Below are 20,338 nucleotides of genomic sequence, written 5' to 3'. Positions count from 1 at the left end.
TAGTGTGGGCCCGTAGAGTTACGCGTTCTAGTGAGCGTTGGGAATGCTCCTGTCTTGAGGAGAAAGCAGATTCCAGAAACGGTTTACGCCACTTTTCGGGATATTTGGCGAATCCTACGGGTTGCGGTGCGCAGATTGCGTAATCTGGGGCCACTAGACTTCAAAATTAGCGTAGCTTGTGTGCTAGGGATTTTTTTTCGGAAGGATTTTTAGTTCGAGGTTTAAGCAAGCATAGATGAAAGCAATTTAGTGCTTTTAAACCGCCATCCGACAGCAATGGCTGATGCGAAGCGATCGACAGCATCTGCAGGATATTAAGGGATCATTTTTTGTTGAATACCCCGAAGCAGAAGTGCGTTTTGGGATTTATTATACGAAAAAAAGGACTCCGATCTTCTTTGCGGCCGCCATTTTGTGCTCTGAGGAAGGGAAAGCGGGCGAGATCTTAGCGATTTTTAAGAAAACCCACCAGTGTAAGAACATTACACATACGTTTTTCTACAGATTGGGGCTCCGTGTTTCATCCCCTAGTCACAGCCTGTTCAAAATGTCACGGTTTGGGGCTTTTAGTGGGGTGATGGGCGGCGGGGGGAGGGAAGGCGCGTTAAGGGGGTGGGGGTGGGGGGGGGTTGTTGAAATATGTAGGTTTGTTGTTACTCTCGCTCCGGCCAAACGCACAACTCACGAAGCCCTCCCCCCGTGTCGTGGAAACGGAGAGCGAGTGGGGCTCCGTTCCCACTTTCCTCCCTTTCCACAAATTCCTCGACAGCCTGAGCCGGGCGCCCCTCTGGCCGGGACCTGCGCTTTCGGGAGGCCGGGCCGGAGCGGGCCGGCTGTCCGAGGGTGTTCCTAGGGCGCTGGGGCACGGGTGTCCGGGGGCGGTCTGTCTCAGCTGCCCGCCTGGAGGTCTGCTGGCTCGGATACTGTGGTACCGGTTCTGCACGGAGAGCGGCCCGGTCCTCTTGTGGCGCAGGAGCGAGAGCTTTCGTCCGCCGCGTTTGACACAGGAGAGGCACGCAGATGAATTATGCATTTTCAAACTGGGTGTGTGGGTTTTTTTTTCTGGTCGCAAACTTGTCTTCAAAAACGCTTGAAGCTACTTCAGTTATAAGCTTGTGTGACATGAGGGCTATGCACGTCTCCCAGTTCTCCGCGCGAATGCTACCCGAATTAATTAATAGATTGATAGTACTGCATAGTGTCCCGATGTACGTGTACCGTGGTATAGTATTACTAAGCAGCAGTTCACGTCTCGCTGCAAGGTTCAGCTAACTTATCTGATTAGAGATGATTGATTATTGAACTGGTGATAAATGTATAATCCTCGCTTCTGTTCTCCTGTTTGGTCAGCCCTGCCCAGGAATCGGACAGGCCCCAGGCTCTGTTCAGCCAGTTAATAATATGTTGATGTGTGTGTCTGGTGTGAAGGGCTCCTGTCCGAGAAGCAGCAGCGATTCCTAAACTGTTTGGCATGCTGTCCTGTGCAGGAAGGAGTCCCAGTTCTGTTTTGTGCTCGGTGGCCAATGGATGCTGCCCTTTTCCCTCCCCAGTCCCAAAAAATAAATTCAGCGATTCCGTGCTTTCCTGAATTTCTTACCACAGAGGAGGGTGTGAGCTGGATAGAGCACTGGTCCTGGTACGGGGCGGGGGTGTGCTTTTTTTGAAGGGGCTTCCCTTTTCATGGCAGTTGGTTGCAAGTGCCGTCCCTGTGATAGAGAGGCGAGTGCTCTGCTCCTGATTGTACTTTCCCGGCTGTGTGGCTGTTGTGGTTGTGGGCACCGGATCTTGGCCCCCCCCTCTGGGACGCCAGGCGGGAGGGCGGAGGACAGGCCAAGCGGAACTGCGTTGTCGACGGGAGGTGGCGAGGTTGCGGGTCTCTGCGGTGGTCTGCCTCCTGCCGGGACCTCGTGCGGACAGCCAGTTCAGACCCCTTTAACTCCCCTGCCCCCCAGTACGCGGGCAGCCTGCACCTCCAGCACGGAGGAGGCCCCCAGCAAGTGCCTGAAACACTGTTCCGGCATCGGTCGGAGCTGTAACCTCGCAAGTGACTGACCTTCCCTCCCTGTTCGAGTTCCTTCGCCTTCAGTCGGTCGTGCTGCTAGCCGGGCACTTGGAATGTGTCGTCCATCTCTGCAGTGGATGTGTGCGTCAGTAGCATCTTCTTCCTTGTTAGCCTAGCGGGCGGAGCGGTGACTCTGTGGCTCTGGCTGGAAGGTTGCCGGTTCAAATCCTGCAGCCGGTAGAGGAATCCTACTCCGTTGGGCCCCTGAGCAAGGCCCTTAACCCCAACTGCTCCAGGGGCTCACCGACAACACGGAGCAGCATCCTGTCTCTCTCTGTGAGTTGTGTGTATGTCGGAACTTGGAGATGGGCACTGCAAGCAGAATCTTTGCCCCCCCCACCTTGCTGTTTAACACAGGGGATAGCCTACAGATGGGGGACCTGGCACCCCGATGTTCTGTGCGCTGTGAGTCCAGTCCATTTGGACTGGGCTTTCTGCCCTTGATCTTGGGCTGCCCTTCTCCCAGGTGGCCTCCTGCTGTTTCTTTCCACTTCTGCTCACGGGACTGGGCTGGGGCTGCCGGTGCTGGCGGCTCCGACCTGATTTCCTCTTCCCTTGATCCGCCAAGGGCACCTTGGCTGCCGTTCCTCCCTGGGAGAACTGGCGCTGTCCTTGGGACAGGACGCTGTCGCCACCGATTAGTACTGGGCTCTCCCTGTCAGCACTTCCTTACCGTGGCGGGTGAGCTTGGGGGTCGAGTGGTGACCTTTGCAAGACCTGTCATAACTGGGCTGAAGGGTCGGGCGGCTGATCCCCTGCTAAACAGCTGCTCTTGTTTTAGCGGCTCTCCGGCCGCTGTGTCAGTCGCACTGCTGAAGCAGGGGTAATTAAAGCTCTGCTTTTAATTACTCTATTTCTGCGTGGTGAAAATCGGGTTGCGGAGTTTCAAAGCTCGAGGGGCATGGCTGAGGAGTGCTGTGAAACTGGAGGGGCTCCGACTTCTGTGGGACTACTTTAGGACCAAGGGGACATATGGCAGGTGATGTTTTTTTTTTTTGAGACCACGCGGCAACGAAATGAGTTTAGGTTGATACTGGGAGTGCGCTGAGGAGGTTAGGAAAACCATCCCCAGACAACACCAACTGGATTTACAGCACAGCTCCTCTCCATCATGGCATTGTGGCCAATGGGTTTCTGTTCCCTGCCAGAAATACACTAAAAATGAGCAACACTGACAGGCTGAAGGAACAGAGTCTCTTTGGTCTTGAACAGGACCCGATGCATAGAGTCAAAATCTCTAAAGGCCTCAAAACAACCCAACCCAGGGGACTTCTTCAGAATGAGCAGCGGAACACAAATGGGAGGACATCAGTGGAAACTATGTTGAAGTGCAATTTTAACCTGAGAACAGGAGGCACGTCTACCCAGAGGGTGGTGGGAGTGTGGGACAAGCTGCCCAGCCATGCTGTTGAAGCCGATACCCTGGCTTGTCTCGGGAGATGGCTGGATGAGATCCTTGGGCCAGTTAGCCATCCCCGATAGTAGTGAGTTAAATGGACCGTATGGCCGCCTCTTGGTTCTAACCTTTATGTTCTGAATGGGCGTTGCATCAAAACAGTTCTCGTGTGTTTCCAAACATCCCCAGAGGCACCGAGGTGCCTCTGTAAAGTGGACACGGGCCTATTAAAATGCATCAACTGCCCAGTGATGACGGAAGACCGCCGCGTGGAGTTATCACGGCTTCGCTAGACCATGTGTCTGCCCCACCGACTCTTGACTCTGACGCGGACTGAAGTTAGTGGGAAGTGACTTCTTCGAGATGAAAACTTTTCCTTACTACAGGCTGCTGTGTGTTTTTTTGAACGTCTGTTAGGTTTTTAATTTTAAAGGTTATTCAGAAAGGGCATTTTGCATAAATTTATATTTTTTTGTGCCGGTGATTGGGTTTTCCCCACAGGGTGTCTGGCTTCAGCCTCACATAGCATCTTTCTCCTCAGCCTCATCAGACCATTAATGACGCTCGTTATCGTCATTGGATGGCAGGAGCCTTAATTGAAACTAGAGAGATCAAACGGCAGCAATTCTGGTCTTGTAATGAGCGTGCTACATTTTAAGTGTTAAGGTGACGCTCATCAGAATCTCTTTATAAAAAAAGAAATTTGGAAGCAGCAGTGCCGGAAGATGTTGTCACTCTTTTCACATTGGGCCCCTGATGTTCTGTATTTTGGTTGTCGCAGGGGTTCTGAGGTTATAAGAAACCAGTTTGCTGGCACGTGATCATGTACGTAATGAATAGTTACTGTGTTGCTCATTGTTGCTGAAAAATCAAACCAAGTGGTTTGATGAGGCTTTAAAGGGAATTCCCAGATAACACAAGATTGGGACCACGGGCTGTACTGACGTACAGCTGGTACAGGTCTTCAGACAGCATTCACATTGTGTTACTGTAGTCCAGTCCTTTTTGTACCTGGTGTAGGATGCTCTGAACAAAAGATACTAGTAAAGCACGAAAGTGATACAGTCTCCATCATTTGTGTGTATGCATTTGCTTAGTATGAGATCATAAACATTACATCTTCAGTAGTTAGTTTTCTCTTCTGCAAGAGTGTCAAGCAGCTGGTAGAAATCAGAGTGGATCAGATTGCCGTGCACTGGGAGTCTGGTCTTTTATTGTGCAAGCTGTGGTTCAGAAGGTCTCTGACTTTGTGTTGAGCTGTGTGAAGCTATATGCTTTGTAATATTATCTCACGGCTCTGCGTATTTGCGAAAACTCCAGATATTGCTAAGATTTTCAAGGTTTGGTACTACATTCTCTAAGGTTTATTCTTTTACATGCAGTTTTGATAACTGCAGCGGCTGGAAAGTTGAAATGTTAGTATTTGATAGGTCCATTGTGACGTTGTAATCCATGTCTTGGGGCAGAATCGCACTGTATGAACACTAGCACACAATGTCCTCTTTCCTTCCCAGCCTTGTGCTCTCTCTGCTCTGTACAACCCATTGATAAGGCCTTGTTTCGAATACCTTGTTTCAAAAGAGCTATCACATTGCTGGAAAGTGCCTTCTGTGGAATCTGTTTGCAGGAGGACAAGGGGGCTGATTCCTGACTTTACACTAAGAAGGCAGGCGACCAAAATCTTTCTGTGACTGAAGTATTTTGACCCCTGAAAACAGAGGGCTGACTCATGACTCGCAGAGGAAAGACAGTGTGTGCACCCTTCAGATTTTGATCAGAAATCGTCCTCTGAGAGAGTAACGGGCGTCTGGGACAAACTGCCTTGCCATGTTGCTCTGGCTTAGTCACACTCGCCTGTGCTTGATTCTCAGCCTTTGCGGGGGTTAGTGATGTGGGATTTAATAAGATTCTAAATGGCTGAGCTCGACCCAGATAGATGGTTGTCTCTGACCTGGATGTACGGGGCTGGGGTACAGGTGTTTTGTGCAGCAGTATAGCTTCAAAGCGGGTGCTCACTTCTGAAGCAGTACAGCACAGCCTCCTCTTCATCGCGTGTCGATTAGATTATTGAAGTTTCCGGTGGGGAAACCCCTCATCCTGTCGTCCTGCTCTGTATAAACAAGTGCTTTACCATTGTGACAGTGAGACAGGCCTTTGACCTTTGATTTCATGTCATGCTGGAATGTCCTACTTTGCACCCACGAGCTCATGTTTTCTGTGTTAGTCTCTAGCTTACATGGTCACGCGTGGCCTCCTGTTCTTGTGCAATCTTGAGCTGAGAACAGGAGGAACATCTTTACACAGAGTGTGGTGGAGGTCTGGAACAAGCTGGGTTCCTAAATATTGCCAACAGGCACTTGAGCCTGGTGGGTGTGATGGCCGTACCCTTCCCTGTTGGTCTTGTGCAGTTGCATGTAGTTTTCTGCAAGTTTTTTTTTTTAGCTGGATCAAACTGGAATGGAATGGAGTTCTTCCCCCGGCAGCCTGCCTGGAGCGTGGAGTTGAGGGAAGAGGGGCGGGGCGAGGGTGATGAGCTCCTGTCTTTCCCTCTCGCTGGGGGGGGGGAGAATAAAGCAGAAGTAGCATTCCCATCCTGCGACTATCCAGGTTGAGCAGTGCTCGGCTCCCGTAAGAGAGAGGGGAGAGAGAGGCGTGGCGATTTTTAAGTGGAGACTGCAGCTCCAGGCCTCCTGTGCCCTTCTGGTCAATAGCTGTTTGAGTTTGAGGTGGGGTTACTGGTGGTCTCGGCAGTGTCGCTCTGCTTCTCTCTCGTCCTGCGGACCCGCCAGCCTCGTCGTGTGGGAGTCGCTCCTCCCGCATTCGCCGCGTCTGCGCGCCAAGGCAGGGCGCCGCCTGTCTCCCAAGAGCCCAGGCAGCCAAGGGCTTTCACTGGAGCTCAGCACTGGGCCCTGTCTCCCTGGTCGTGTCTCTTCTTCCCTCTCTCTTTCTGCTGGGCCAGGTCCCTCTTCCTTTCCGCTGCCCGCTCGGAGCTCCTCAGTGCAGTGTGGAAGTGGAGGAGCGTGAAAGCCTTCTGATGTGCGCGAGAATGCTAGAGCCCACTCTGTCCATCTAGCCCGTTTGGTCCTCGGTAATCAATTGATCTAAGGATCAGTTCATTCCAATGTTCTTTGGGGGAAGCCAGGATGTTGGCTTTAATTACAGGGCTGGGCAGCTTGTGCCACACTCCTACAACTCTTTGTATAAAGACGTGTCAGCTGCCTTGGATTTTTAAAGGCACCTCTACATAGTTCCTACTTGTGTCCTCTGGTTCCTGATTCTGAAGACGTCGGTGCGCTGATTTAAAGGCTGTCTTCTCGGAACTCGAAAACTAGAATCTTCTCCTGCCTGCTGGCTGTTCTTGCACATCTGAACGCTGCCCAGGTTTGAACTAAATCAGAATCTGATGACTAGCGAACACGCTCACACATTTTTTTTCAAGTAGCAGTTGTTTTTTCTTCTCCTGGCCAGGGTTTAGTCACTTGCATGAAAAGGCTTGTCTGTAAACATTGCTTTTTAAAGTGTTGCTTTTAGCTTGGTTTCTAATATGGCTTTACAAGCCGTTAATGTTAACTTTGTCTTTAAAGGGCTTTAAATTCAGTCGGCTATTGCAAAGAAGTATTCAGCTGAACAGAGCTTGCAGGTGTCATAGCGGTCTGTCCTGGGCTGCTGGCTAGTTTCTATGAACAGAATATTTTGTGTGGCTCAAAGATTTTCCCCTGAGGGTGAGGGTGTGGCGTTTGTGCAGGAGACCTGCCGTCCCAGACCTGACTGGTACTTGAAGTACGCAGACCAATCAGGGACCAGTGTTCATGCGTGCCGCTGTGTAACATTGGCTGTAATACTGTTAATTTATTTTTCTTTGTCGGGAATTATTCTTCATTCTTAAGACTCCTGCTGAGACCCTCCCTTCTTTTATTTTTTCCCCCAAAAGTCGCTGTTTGATATTCAAGTGTTGCTGCCGTTGCCATGGAAACCGCATCCCAGGGCCTGGTTGTGGACGTAACCTTTGGTTCGAGGAAATAGAGAGAGAACGAGAGAGAGTGAGGGGAAAATTGGGAAAACATTAATGAGCTGCTTTTACCTTGGGTATTTGGTTTTAGCTCATGGAATGTTTCCTGTCGGCTGTGATGAGCAGCATAAGTAAGACCTCTGGGCCTTGAAAAAGAACGCGCCAAAGAATTGGATTTGTTGAAGGCTGTAGGTGCTTCTGCCGTATCTCCTGTATTTTTATTCCTGGTGCGGATGCTGTGTGTGTGGGCCCCAGCTCAGCGAGGGCGCAAATGCGTCCGCGTGTTTCCGTGTCTGTCCAGAAGGAGTGAGGCGGGTCAGTGGGTGACTCCATCCTCCCGGTGTCCAGGGCAAGTCGGCGTCTGCGTGAAGGGCGCAGCTGAGCCTCGCTCTCCTTGGCTTTTAAGCATGCTGCTCGTTCTTTGCTTCGGTTTTCGAAATAAGAAGCAGTCGACGCGTCGGCTGGCCGGTAGAAGTGGGGGTCCGTGGTGCTTGTGTGTGGGGGGGGAGAAGGAGCAGGCTTGCGCCGGTCTACAGTAAAATAATGAACCTGCTAGTGGAGCAAGCGTGTGGCTGCGGTGTCCTCTCTGGGACCTGGGGAGCCGCTGGCTCGGCAGGTGTCGCCAGCCTCTTCCAAGCAGCAGCTGAACTTCTCTGTTCCCACGAAGCCAGCAATGGGCTGATTTAACGCATCAAGAGCTGAGGTGGAACAAAAAGCTCCAGATGCACACCGGCCTTCTCAGGCCAGGATGAGACACCCCTGCTCCTGACTGAACGGTCAGACCTGCCGGTTTTGGGAAGCCACTTGGGGGGGTGACAGGTGCCCCGGTTAGCGAGGAGCCTGCCTGACAGCTAGTTGGCCATCGGTCTTGTTCTGCTGCCACGGTGGCTCCTCTTGGGATTTGGCACGTTATCTCCAGGAATTGTGACCAGATCTTCCTTTCCTCTTCCAGGTGCGAAGGCCCCCCTCTCCTCTCCTGCGATCGCTGGGCACTCCTGACTTGTGCGTCGTGACCGCTGTCGTTGACTGGCTGGGGGAGTGGCGGCGGGCTTCCCGAACAGGTCTGGATCTGGGAAGATGAGCCCTTTTAAGTAGGAGGGCTGGAGGCGGACGAGCAACAAAAATGTGAGTTGTTTCTTTTCCTTCCGCTGGCGCTGCTGCGAGGGGGGGTTTCGCCGGGCTTTCCTGTCCGCGTCGGGGCGGTCACTGAGGCGTCCGGTCTGGGCACGGGGCTGGCGGACGAACACGTTCCGAGAGGGCTTAGAACGAGCGGGGCTGAGGCTCGGGCACCCGCTCTGCCGATGGGTGGTCCCAACGTCTCGTTCCGCTGCCCCAGACCGTGTTCAGGAACCCGTTGCTTGTGCTTGGATAAAAAAGAGCCCAATAACGCACACCCGGAAATCCCACAACGCAGCGCTTCCTGGTAAAAAAAATCATTAAAAGCAGGTTAAAAATGGGGCTTCCTTTCACAAGAAATGGTAGCTTTTGGGGAACTCTTGTTTATCAGGTGTTTGTCCTGATGAAGGCTTGTACTTGCCAAAATGTTGAGGAGTGTTAATTTTTTGGAGTAGAGTGTGTGTTCAGGATGGTACGGTGGCACAGTGTTTAGCGTTGCACTAGAACTCGGTGTTGAGTTCCGGACCTGGGTTTCCCTACCTGTGTGGAGTTGGTGTGTTCTCCCCGTGTTTGTGTGGGTTTCCCCCCCACAGTCCAGTGACAAGCTGGTGGGTTATTTGGCTTCTGGGAGGTTTGTCCCTGGTGCGAGTGTGTCTGTGACCTGCGATGGACTGGATTCCCACGGCTTGCTGTGATAGGCTCCAGCTCCCCCATGACCCTAAACCTGGATAAAGAGGTTAGAAATTGGAGGGGTGGTTAGGTACAGTGTGTCCCCATTTGTACTCAAGTGATCAACCTGAAATAGATAGATTTATAGAAAGGTGGTGGGTGGGTGTGGCCTGGTGGGTCAGGGCTGTGGACCTGTAACTGGGAGGGACACCAGTCACAGTGTATAAATGGGCTTTTAATTCCGCCAGCTTCTCTGATTAAAAGGTTTCTGCAGCTGCTTCTTTGGCCTATCTTTTGGTTCAAGCAGCCTACAGTGGGCACTGTAGGATGCTTAGTCATGGAGACATGTAGTTGCTCCCATGGCAGCAAAACAGTTCCAAACCATGATACTGCCACCACTGTGTTTCAAGGCTGGGATGAGGTTATGTTGGAATGCAGTGTTTGGTTTTCGGCAAACATAACGTTTCTCGTTTAAGCCAAAAAGTTCTATTTTCGACTCATCCGTCCACAGAACATTCTTCCAGTAGTTTTCTGGCTCACCCAGGTGGTCTTTAGCAAACTTTGAACGGGCAGCAATGTTCTTCTTGGAGAGTTGTGGCTTCCTCCTTGCTGTCCTCCCATGCACACTATTCTCGTTCAGCGTTTGCCTGCTGGTGGACTCAGGAACGCTGACATTAGCCAGTGTAAGAGAGGCCTGCAGATCCTTGGGCGTTACTCTGTTTGTTGTGATCTCCTGGAATATTAGACGCCTTGCTCTTGGAGTGATTTTTGTTGGATGACCACTCCTGGGGAGAGCAACAATGGTGTGAATTTTCTCCATTTGTACACTATCTGCCTAACAGTGGATTGGTGAAGCCCAAAGTATTTAGAAATCGTTTTGTAACCTTTCCCAGCGTGATGAGCATCGAGAACTCTTTTTCTGAGGTCCTCAGAAATCTCCTTTGATCGAGGCATGGCATGCATTCACAAACCTGTCTGGTAAAGACCAGACTTTGGTAGTGAAGAGGTTTATGCTTTTTAAATAGGGCACAGCCACCCAAACTCACACCTGATTGTCATCCCATTGATTGACACTCCTGACTAATTATACCCTTAACTGAGTTGATAATCCTAGAGGTTCACATACTTTTTCTTACAAAGGCATTTAATGTTGGATCATTTTGATCAATAAATGAATGAAAAAGTATATCCTTTTGTGTTATTTGTTTTATTGGGTTCTCTTTATTGTTATTAAATTATCACATTCTAGGTCAAATTTATGCAGAAATTCATAAAATTCTAAAGGGTTCACAAACTTTCTACCACCACTGTACGCTTTCACCAGTGATTAATTTTCTCTCTGCAATGTCTGGAGGTCGCATTCAGGGTCCCAGGATCACAGTCGGTCCAGAGTGCTACATTATTCTCTAGATATGTAAAAGTTCCTGCTACCCTGGCTGGCTGTGGTCTCCAGGCTACAGGAGCCCATCCTGGACTGGGACCCTGGCTGGCTGTGGTCATCTGGAGCCAACGGGAGGGTCTTTAATTTGTAAAGGTCTTGCTCACCCTCTCTCCCTCCTCCTCATTGCTCCCCCTTCTCACCTGCAGGGCAGCCGTGCCAGCTGGGTCTTTGTCCTGCGGGGTGGGGGAGGTAGAGTTCTTTTGTGGGGAGGCTGGGGGGTGGCTGGTTGCTAAACAGGAGGCTGTGCAGCAACCTGAGAGAAGGCAGGAGGGGTGCCGTGGGGGAGGGGGAAGTCCACAGGCTGCAGCAGCTTCTCTGTAGTTGAGAAGGTCTTTGATAGATTTATCGCTGTTTTAGGGGGGCTGGGAGCAGGGGGTTGTGGCATCGAGCTCTGTTGGGTTGCCTGGAAAATGAAGGGATCTCTGTCTCGGGAATCTGTTCATTGATGTTTTATGGCAGGACTCCCAAGAGCCACAGTCCTGCAGGCTTCGCAGGCGGCCTTAAACGGTCAGTGATCGGAGATCTGGATATGCGTGAACTCCTCCTAATGAACTGGCTCAATTCCGCCTTTCAGGACGCAGCTGGAGTAATGACAGGGAGGGGTGCAGCTCTGGGTTTAGACACCCCCACTCTCTGGATAGACTGTTTCTTCACTGGGGCCATCTTGGTGTGCACTCTGTGCTGTAGTTGCAGTTCAGTGCAGTGCTGGTTAATTAGGTAATTAGTGTTTGTATGTTCACATGGGTTTCCTCCAGGTGCTCTGGTTTCCTCCCACAGTCCAAAGACAGGCTGGTGGGTTAATTGGTTTCTGGGAAAACTGGTCTGGTATGAGTGTGTGTGCGCCTTGTGATGGACCAACTTCTCCCTTAGGCGGTACCCTGTCTTGTGCCCATTGCTTGCTGGGATAGGCACGGCTCCCTGGCGACCCTGCATTGGATAAAGTGGTCAGAAAATGGATGGATGGGGAAAACAGTTTGCTCCCTTTGGGAGTATCTGTGCTTCAGTAGGTCCCGCTCCAGTGTGTGTCTTTTGAGTCTGTGAATTGGGGGGTTTGCGTTTTGAAAGTGGCAGCCAGCATCTGGTTTTCACGTTTTGGGGCTTCAGTTCCGAGAGATCGCGTTCCCTCTCCCGCAGTCCCGCTCCTGTGGACGTGTGCTCCGAGGTCTGTCCTGCCAGCGTGCGCTCTGTTCCAGGCAGGTGGACGGGGAGCGGGGACCAGGCGCTGGGGCCTCCGTGATGGGAAGCCCTTTGTTTCCCGGCTGCCGGCATTCCGGGCTTTTTTCGGAGAGCTGCTGGGAGGGGAGGGGTGGTGGGGCTGTCCTCTGATTCACCTCTCTCTCTCCCTCCTGTCTCTTCCTTCTCTCCCTGTCTCCTCTTGCGGCTCGCTGGGCTCCTACTGGGTTTAAAATGTACAGATGGCCGAGGAAAGCGAGCTTGCTGGGCAGCAGTGGCTTATGGCCGCGTGTGAGGTGGACCTGTTTTGAAAAGTGACGCGAGTGGGGCGCGTGCGTCGCACTGTCTGCAGCAGCTGCCCTGCTGCCGAAATGATTCAGACCTTCCTTTCTCCTGTCGCTGAGTAATGTGCCCTTCTGGTTAAAGCGGGGCTCCCCCATATCAGTCCTCGAGACCAGCTGCCCAGACGGTTTTGTTGGGGTCCTTGAGGCGTCGCCAGCAGAGGCCTGACTGAAGTTGAACTCTCCTGTGCCGCTGGCTTCGGGGATCGGACTAGGGGAGCCCTGGGTTGAAGAACATAGAGGCCCGGCTTTACGAATTTCCACTGCGGTGTTAGCTGTGTGCTAGAGAAAACCCAGCTGTAAGTGTACACAATGGAACAGTGTAGGTGTGTCATTAGTCTTTATTACATTTAAACAGAGTACCTGTAGTCAGTAGTGCACCTTAAATTTGAATGCATTTAATTTTTGCTAAAATTTGGCGGCGTGTTTTCTCAGCAGTCGGGTGTTCTACAGTAAATCTTCCTGCTTGGTTCGTGCTGGCAGGCTGGTTGGGGCGTAGTGATTAATGCAGGCTGTGCTGGCCCTCTGGTTGGTATGTGCAGATAAAGGCAGGTTTTACAGGCTCCCAGGCTCTGCAGGGGTGAAAGGTCAGAGCAGCCATTTCCACATGGCCCCTCCCCCCAACACAATCCCTGCAGTGGCTTCCTGTCCCTGGACTTCCTGTCCCTGTGGGCTGGCTTTCAGAGATAAGTGTACACACAGAGACGGTTCTGGAGCCCTACTGGCACTAGCCCTGCTGATAAGCTGTCTACAGGAGGTATTGATCTGAAGGGATGGTGTGTGTTCTGGGAGGGGGGGGGGCGTGCACTGGGGCTGTTTTTCCCCAGACTGCTGGCCTGCTCTTATGACAGAGGGCTGGAGCTGATGTTTGAGTTCAAAGGTTGTCTTGCTGGAGAAGGGGGGAGGGGGGAGTGAGGATCTGCAGAGCAGACAGCTGAAAACTGCAGTTTTGCTGTCCGGGGTTGTGATTGCAGAGAAAGCGCCTCGCGTTGTGCCCCAGGCACAGAGGGCAGCCTCTGGATGAGTCCCCGGTGCTGCGGTTTGTGTTTTCGGCTTGTGTGTGGATCTGGAGGGGAAGTGGGAAGGCTGGATGGGAGAGGGTGGAGTGCGTTTGTGAAAGGTGAATGCCCCGGCGTGGGCGTTGGCGCTCTGGGCGGTTTACAGCCATGCAGGGGACTGTGGGGCTCGGCAGGGTCGCTCACCTCCCAGCTGTCTGCTTTTTACAACAGCAGCAGGAGGAGGATAAGGGGGAGGGATGGCCATCACCTCTGACCTCACTGGGACCCCCCCCGGCCAGACTGCGGTCTGTCGCCAACACAGAAACCACCCTGTGTGGCTGCGGGGGGCTCGGGCTGGGGGAGAGAGAGGTGTTCACCGGCATCCTCTCTTACCTTCCTTTTCAAGTGTACCCTGGAACAAAACAAGACTCCAGTTGCACTGCTGTCAAATCTATCCCAGGTTTTTCACAGTCCCGTACCAGGTGCTGTAGGCTTGGTGTTGGTGTTGAAATATTTGCTTCCATTGGTACAGTTTGTACTGTACCATCCTTGCATCCAGTAAGATCAGGAGTGGATCAAAGCAGCTGAGCAACTTGGCGTCTGATTAGATTTCCCTGAAGTGCATCTTGCTTTATAGGAGTGTTTTTGGGAAGGTTTCGGATAAATTCCAGATAAAAATCTGTTTGTTAGTCTAGGGCATGTGCAGCTTTTCCGGTATCTCAGGTGGTGGGTATCTGGCTAGGGTCACAGGAGCTTTAACGGGAGGGAAAACGAAACCAAACATATGTGCGTGAGCTGGTCTCAAATTAACAATTCATTAGACACAGACTAACGCAATTAAAACATGAGCCTAATTAGCTGGTGCGGCACCAGAGGCCCGCGCAGTAACAGCTGTCTCCCGGCTGCAGCCTCATTACTTATTTAATTGAGGGGCGCCGGGAGGTCCAGTGAGCCGCGGCGGGGGGGTGGGGGGGGATTTCCGTGTCCCCGAGGCACAGAGCGCGCTCTGCTGGAGCTCAGGAACACGCTCTCGTTTCCCACGGTGCTTTGAGCGAAAGAGCCGCCCACAAGCAGTCTGGTGGCGGTGGTGATTGAAGCAGAATATTTTTCCCTTACGCTGACGCTGCTGGGATGTGATGCTGTTGCAGCACGGCCTGGGAATCTCACAGGGATTCGCAGAGCTCCGGTTAGCTGCGGCTAGCTGGCTGTGTTTTTCCGATGGTGCACCGATTTTCCCTCTCGGCTGACAGTGCCGCGGACGTCTCTGACTGGGAGAGAAGGGCAGTTGTACAGAGGCGTGGTTTCGGAGGGAGTGAGGGGTTGGGTGGTGTTGCAGCTCATGGCTCAGGTCAGTAGCTGAGGGGGCGCAGTTGACAAACATGCCTCACCCTGCGGCGCTGCGCCCCTTTTTCTGCAGGGGAGAGCAAGCTCAAGAGCTGACTCGTGCCCCCGATCCTCCGAATTCCTCTGCTGAGTGGAGGAGCTGTGGGCTCGGCAGGGTGTGCTCTCTTCCTTCTCCTCCTCTCCTCCCTCTCTCCTGACGCTCGAGGGGTCAGATGTCCTTCACCCTTCTTCACCCCCGCGTTGATCCCTGTGCACTTCCTCTTTCTGTGCAGCCCGTTGACCTCCTGAGCTTTTCTTTCTCCACCTCTTCTGTCCTGGTCCTGTGCGGTCTTCCCAGATCCCCGAGTTCATCAGCGAAGAGAGCGCTGCCGGGTACGGAGCTGAGTCACTGTGTCCGGGGCAGGAAACGGGGGAGGAGAGAGGAGGGAGAGCGGGAGAAAATGTTCCATGTGCTACGGTTCAGAAAAGCTGGTGTTGTCAATAAAGCCCTGTTCTGATCTGAGAAGAGGAGAGGAAGGAGGATGGGCTGGAGCCAGAGGCACTGCACAATCGACAGCATCCTCCCTGTATCTGAAACCTCGCCCTTCCTAAAATATTGGAGGAGGGGGTGGGGAGCAGAAGTGTGTCCTGTATGTTCTTTTTATGTGACATTAGTGAAAAGGCCAGTTACTTAATTTTGACGTGAAATTCTAAACAAGCAACTTCATCTTTATATTCTGCAATTAATTTGAAGAGATAAGGACGTAGAGGTCTGGTGGATTTTATGCATATGTTTATATACAAACATTCTAGACTTGATACATGGTTGATAAAATCAGAGAAGTCCCAAACGAGAGCAGGCCATTTGGCTCATCTAAGCCGCCCTGTTAGTGGCTCATTGATCTAAAGGCTACCAGTCGGCTGCTAGCTTGTCTCGTCTAGCTGTTTCTTTAGAGAAGCCGGGGTATCGGCTTCAGCCATGTGGCTGGGCAGCCTGTTCCACGCTTCCACTGCCTTTGCGTGAAGAGGTGCCTCCCGTTCTCTGTGAACTTATCCAGTTCACGTTTCGGTGCTTCCCACTGGGTGTTTCTTGTCAGAGCCTGTGAGGCTTTGGAATGCTGGGATCGGGGTCCCCACTGTCATCCCCTCGAGCGCAGGGGAGCTTCAGAGGCGAAGGGCGGACTGGCGCGTGAGACCCCATGTTCTCTAGCCGCGGCTTGGTGTGGACGTGTGCCTGTAGCTTCGTTCTTCGAGAGGGCAGTCGACTCTCCAGCACAGCGGCTCTCAGGCCTCTTCCGGCCACTCGCGTGGACGCGACCTGTGGCCCCCAACCTCTGGCCACACTCGAGGGATTCCTGAGCACAAGGGGTTAATAAGAGAAGGGAGGGGCCCCTGCTGCTGGTAACCCATTGATCTGGGGTCATTTTCCCTGCTTCTCCTCTTGTTCCTCCAGAGCGGACTTGGTTTCCGGGTAGTATGAGGGGCTGGCAATGCCAGGAGGTGTGTGTACCCACTTGCTTAGCAGGCAGCTGCTGGCAAGTGCTGTAGGTTCCCACATCTTCCCTGGAACATCCTATCCCTATCCCAGACCTCCTTCTCTGGAGCCCTCCCCACGTTAAGTGGGTGGGAGGCATATATGGATATAGCCAGCTCCTTGTTGCCATCCTTTTTCCTTTTTCCAGGGAGCGTGCTGTAGGACGACCCCCGTATCCCAGCAATCCATTATCATGCCCAGAGTCCTTTGTGCTGTGGGCTTCTCTAGTCTAGACGTGAGAGAGAGGGAGAGAGGGAGGCAGGAGAAAGAGCTTGAATTAAGACCCAGTGAGGGAGGTGTGGGGAGGGGGGGGGGGCAGGCAATAGATAAGAAGATCTTTTATTGGGGGGGGGGGACGGGTGGGGAAGCATGCAGGAGAGAATAAAGCCAGAGCTGAGTGCTGAGGGAGGGGGGATGGGAGACTGGAGGCTGGTCAGTTCCTGATTGAAGGGGTGGGGGGTGGGGCTGAAGTGTGTGTGCATGCCTGGGAGGGAAGAGGAGGAGACATGGAGCCGAGATCTGGCCAGGCTGCTGACGGGGAGCAGAGAAGAGGCAGGGCAGAGAGCAGGAGGGAGAGAGAGAGAGAGAGGAGGGGGGGGAGTAGTGCGAGGGTTTAAAGTATCGTCAATGAGGAAGTTGGAGAACCATTTTCACTATTGGGCAACAGCGGCTGACTGCGAGAGAGACAGAGCTCAGCCCGGAGCTCTACGGGAGTCGTCTCTCTCTCTCTCCTCTTTTCATGGTGGTTTTCTGTTCTCGCGTGTGATTTATGTCCGTTTATTCGTTCCGGTCCGCACAGACCAGAGGGCAGCGTGTCCGGTTGGGCGTCGGGCGGGCTGGGGGGGGGCAGCGTTGTGCCGGAATGAGTTCACACAATGGGAGCAGCCCCGTCTCTCCGCGGAGAAGAGAGTGCTGTTAGAAGCGGATCGCGGAGCAGAAGGGGGAGGGAGGGGGAGAGAAGCTGAGCTTTCTTCCTCCTCGGAATCTCCTGCTGGGGCCTGTGGTTTCACAGGTTTTAAAAACATTTTCCGTTGTTTTTATCTTCCGTGTTGGATATCGAGAAGCCCCGAAACACGAGGATTATTTTCTTGCTGTGACCGGGAAGTTACCGTGTGAAGTTTTTCCTTCCTTTTGCTGCGGGAGCAGATGCACGTCTTCTTGGATTACAAAGAGAAACGACAGCAGTAACCAAAAACAACCATTTGTGGGGGCAGTTTCTTCAGAGTGAGTTCTTTAAATGGATTACAAAATGCATTCAAAGTCAAGCGATTTATTGGATTTCCAAACCTTGGATGCCCTTTTGGAGAAAATTGCACACTACTCGCTCACTATGAAAAGGTATGATTTGTTATGTTAAATATTAAACAAGAGGGTTTCTTGTTTTTATATTTTAAGTATTTCGTCTTGCTTTTGTACAGTAATAACGCTTCTGATCCTTACATTTTGCTCTGGTGTAACTTTGCTCCTGTGTGCGCGGAGGAGGGGGGACTGGTTTCCAGTGGTACAGACAACCCGTCTCGGCTGTTCTTAGCCGCTGACGGAAGCAGAGGTTTAAGGGGAAGTTGGCGCTGACAGATTTGTTCCCAAGCTGTGCCGAAACCGAAGCGTGCCTGCGGGCGGGTTGTTTGTCTTGGAATTGCCAGCAAAAACCGATTTGAAGTGGAATTTCAGTGGCAATTCCTCGTTGCCTGAGATACCCGCTAGCTGAACAGGTTTAAGGTTTTCTCCCATCGCAAAGCCATGGCCTGATCAGCGCCCCTGTTCTTTTACAACGGGGCTTAGGGGGAGTTGAGTCTGACTGCCTCTTGGGGTGTCCCAGCGAGGAGTGTGGCGTTCGGTGGGCCTGCTGGGTCCGGACTGGACGTCAGGCCGACTTTGCAGGGAAACAAAGTCCAGTTATGTTTGAAGAGTTTAGTTTTTTTTACTCCTCAGCAGTGCTGTAAACTCTGCAGACTGAAATGCAAATACTGCCACAATCATGCGTCCTGTCCTGTCTTGAATCTAGTTTTTAAAACGAGTTCTCCTGAGCAGAGTAGAGCTACTTGTCAGGGTCAGTGGTTTCTGTGTGCTTCTCTGTCTCGGAGGCAAAATCCTTGTCCAGTCTATCTCCTGGGCCGTTACAGAAGATTCATTACGCAATGTGCAATACTGTTGCTAAAGAAATGTGAAGCCTAAAAAGTTCAATAAAGTTTGCTGGTGCTTTTCCAGAATACAGTGCAGGGCGCATGTGGTTTGTTGGCTGGTGATGGTAGTCAGTCTCCTGCCTCGGGAAGCTCTGCAGGGGGTGTGAAGTGCTGATTTCTTTGTGGGTTTTGAGCTCGTTCTGCCACCCGTGGGCCTGAAGCCTGGACCTCCAAGAGCTGCGTGCTGTGTGTTTCTTTGTGATTCATGTTCTTGTTTGTTATATCGGCCTGGATGTGTTCTGCGCTCCTCCCCCCAGGGTCACCCTGGCTCCGCTCTCCTCTGGGCTCCTCTCCTTGCCCCCGTGTCGCCCTGGCTCTTCTCCTCTCCTGGGTTCATGCGGTCTCTGGTTTTCCAGCAGCGGTGCTCCGGTTTCTTCCCATTTCTTTTCCAGCCCTGTGGCATGTTCAGGCATTGGATTAACAGCACCACCCTGGACCCTTGTGTTTTGCCCTGCAGGCTGCGCGGGTAGTTCACATAACAGAGCAGTGCACTTGTGACGGCTTGTATGGTATTTACTCTCTCGTGCGGACAGGTGATTGATTTTGTGTTTCTGCTCGTGCTGTGTGTGCTGCGTGCTGCGTGGCAGCTTGGGTCATAGAAAGGCAATTATATGGTCATTGCAGAGTTGTGTTAGTGCTTTCTGAAAGGCAGAAAACAAAACTGGAGTGGTGTACATTTGCGCTCCGAGTTGCAGTGTGTGCACTTCTGTGTTTGCTTACAGCAGGTAGCAGTTTGCGCGTGTGCGTAGTTGAAGAGCGTTTGCCCAGTTGTGGTTTTTGTGGGTGTGCGGAGTGGTTGTGCATGCGTATTCCCGGTTGTGTGTGCACAGAGTTGTAGTGTGTTCCTGGTTGTTGTTGTGTGTGTGTGTGTGTGTGTGTGCATGCGCCTCGTTGCGGTGCGTTGTGTGCACGAGGAGTTGGCATTGATCAGATTACCAGAGTCTGTGCCGTGTCCTTCGTGTGTCTAGATGAGTGCGCTGATAACTGACAGTCTGCGTCAGTCGCCTCCCCGCCCTGCAGCCCTTCGCGAGAGGCGGGTGCAGGCAAGTGAACCAGCAGGGGAAACCCCAACCATCTGAGCATCCTCCTCTGGGCCTGGCGGCTCTTGGAGGCCCGGGTGCGCCGCGGCCCGGCTCGGCCCGCAAGGTGGCGCCGAGCCCCTGCAGTCCCGTTACCTTCACAGCGGGTTTGAGCACCAGCGTTAAGGATCTTCCCTGGTTTTGCTGTTCCGTCTTTCCGGAATTCCTGATGAGAAATATTTTGGGGTCAGAAACCGCAGAATAATTTCATTTCCGACAGCGAGCCCTCTATCCAGGTGTTGGTCAGTTGGCGGCAGCGCTCAGGGAATCATTAATCCAGCTCAGTCCGTCTCCACCATGCCCTTTTAGCCCTGCCAGTCCAGTGTACACACATGTACATGCTGGACCTAGAGTGCAGTCTGGGGGTCACAGTGCCCACTTGGCTCACTGTCACGGAAGGCTCTCTGGCATTCTGTCTTCGTGTGGAATCTGCTTGTAGTCTGACTCCTTGTCCTCCGCTGTGTGTGGCCGGAGGCGAGTGTGCACGGAGCCCGCCGTGACGTGGTTCCCCCTTGCGGTGTTGTAGACTGGTGTCGCAGTGAGCCCTGAATCTGGGGCAGGTGGGGGGGAGGCGGTTTAAATGCAGCGAAGGGGCAAGTTTTAATAACGTGGACAAACGAGAAGAGCACTCGCCGCTCTGCACCCGAAGTTGAAAATCGTGCAAGCTGGAAGACACGGGCGTGCAGACACCCCTCCTGTCCTCGCCGGCTGAGTGTGAGAGCGCCGGGCTGTGCTCCAGGGAGCCTCCCTGCAGGGTGGGGCTGAGAAGGAGGGGGAGCTGTGTCAGGTGGAGATGTCCGCTGGCTGCTGGGCCAGGCATGATTATCGGGGCTGTTGTCGAAGTGCACATGACTTCTTTTTAATGAACCAAATGACTTTTACTGTCAAGTGTTTGGTTTGGGTCTCTGTCTCACCCCTTATACGAAGAAACAGTTTGGAACAGTCAACACCAGTAGAAAAAGGTCCCCTGTACAGATATGGGGAGTACAGGCCACCCCCGGTGCGCTGTTTTTA

General features: G+C 52.6%; 1 protein-coding gene across 8 annotated transcripts in view; it reads left to right on the top strand.

Moving 5' to 3' along the window:
• brd4 (bromodomain containing 4) overlaps window positions 1-20,338 on the top strand; it is a 47,878-nt gene that overhangs the window by 710 nt on the left and 26,830 nt on the right. For 3 of the 8 annotated variants that reach the window (XM_088603351.1, XM_088603346.1, XM_088603350.1), the window contains exon 2: window positions 8,420-8,592. Coding sequence is in view for 2 of the 8 variants with exons in the window: in XM_088603345.1 (XP_088459471.1) it covers window positions 17,300-17,400 (101 nt within the window). In the remaining 6 variants the exon portion in view is untranslated. Of the gene's footprint in view, window positions 1-56; window positions 474-719; window positions 1,045-8,419; window positions 8,593-16,647; window positions 17,401-20,338 lie in introns of those variants that run through there. The other 5 variants (XM_088603347.1, XM_088603349.1, XM_088603345.1 and 2 more) reach the window with 5 other exon arrangements.

This window comes from Lepisosteus platostomus, chromosome 13, assembly GCF_059453375.1.
Source record: "Lepisosteus platostomus isolate fLepPlt1 chromosome 13, fLepPlt1.hap1, whole genome shotgun sequence".
Lineage (NCBI taxonomy): Eukaryota > Metazoa > Chordata > Actinopteri > Semionotiformes > Lepisosteidae > Lepisosteus > Lepisosteus platostomus.
Note: the sequence above shows the minus strand (reverse complement) of the source record. Positions and strands in the feature narration are given on the sequence as shown.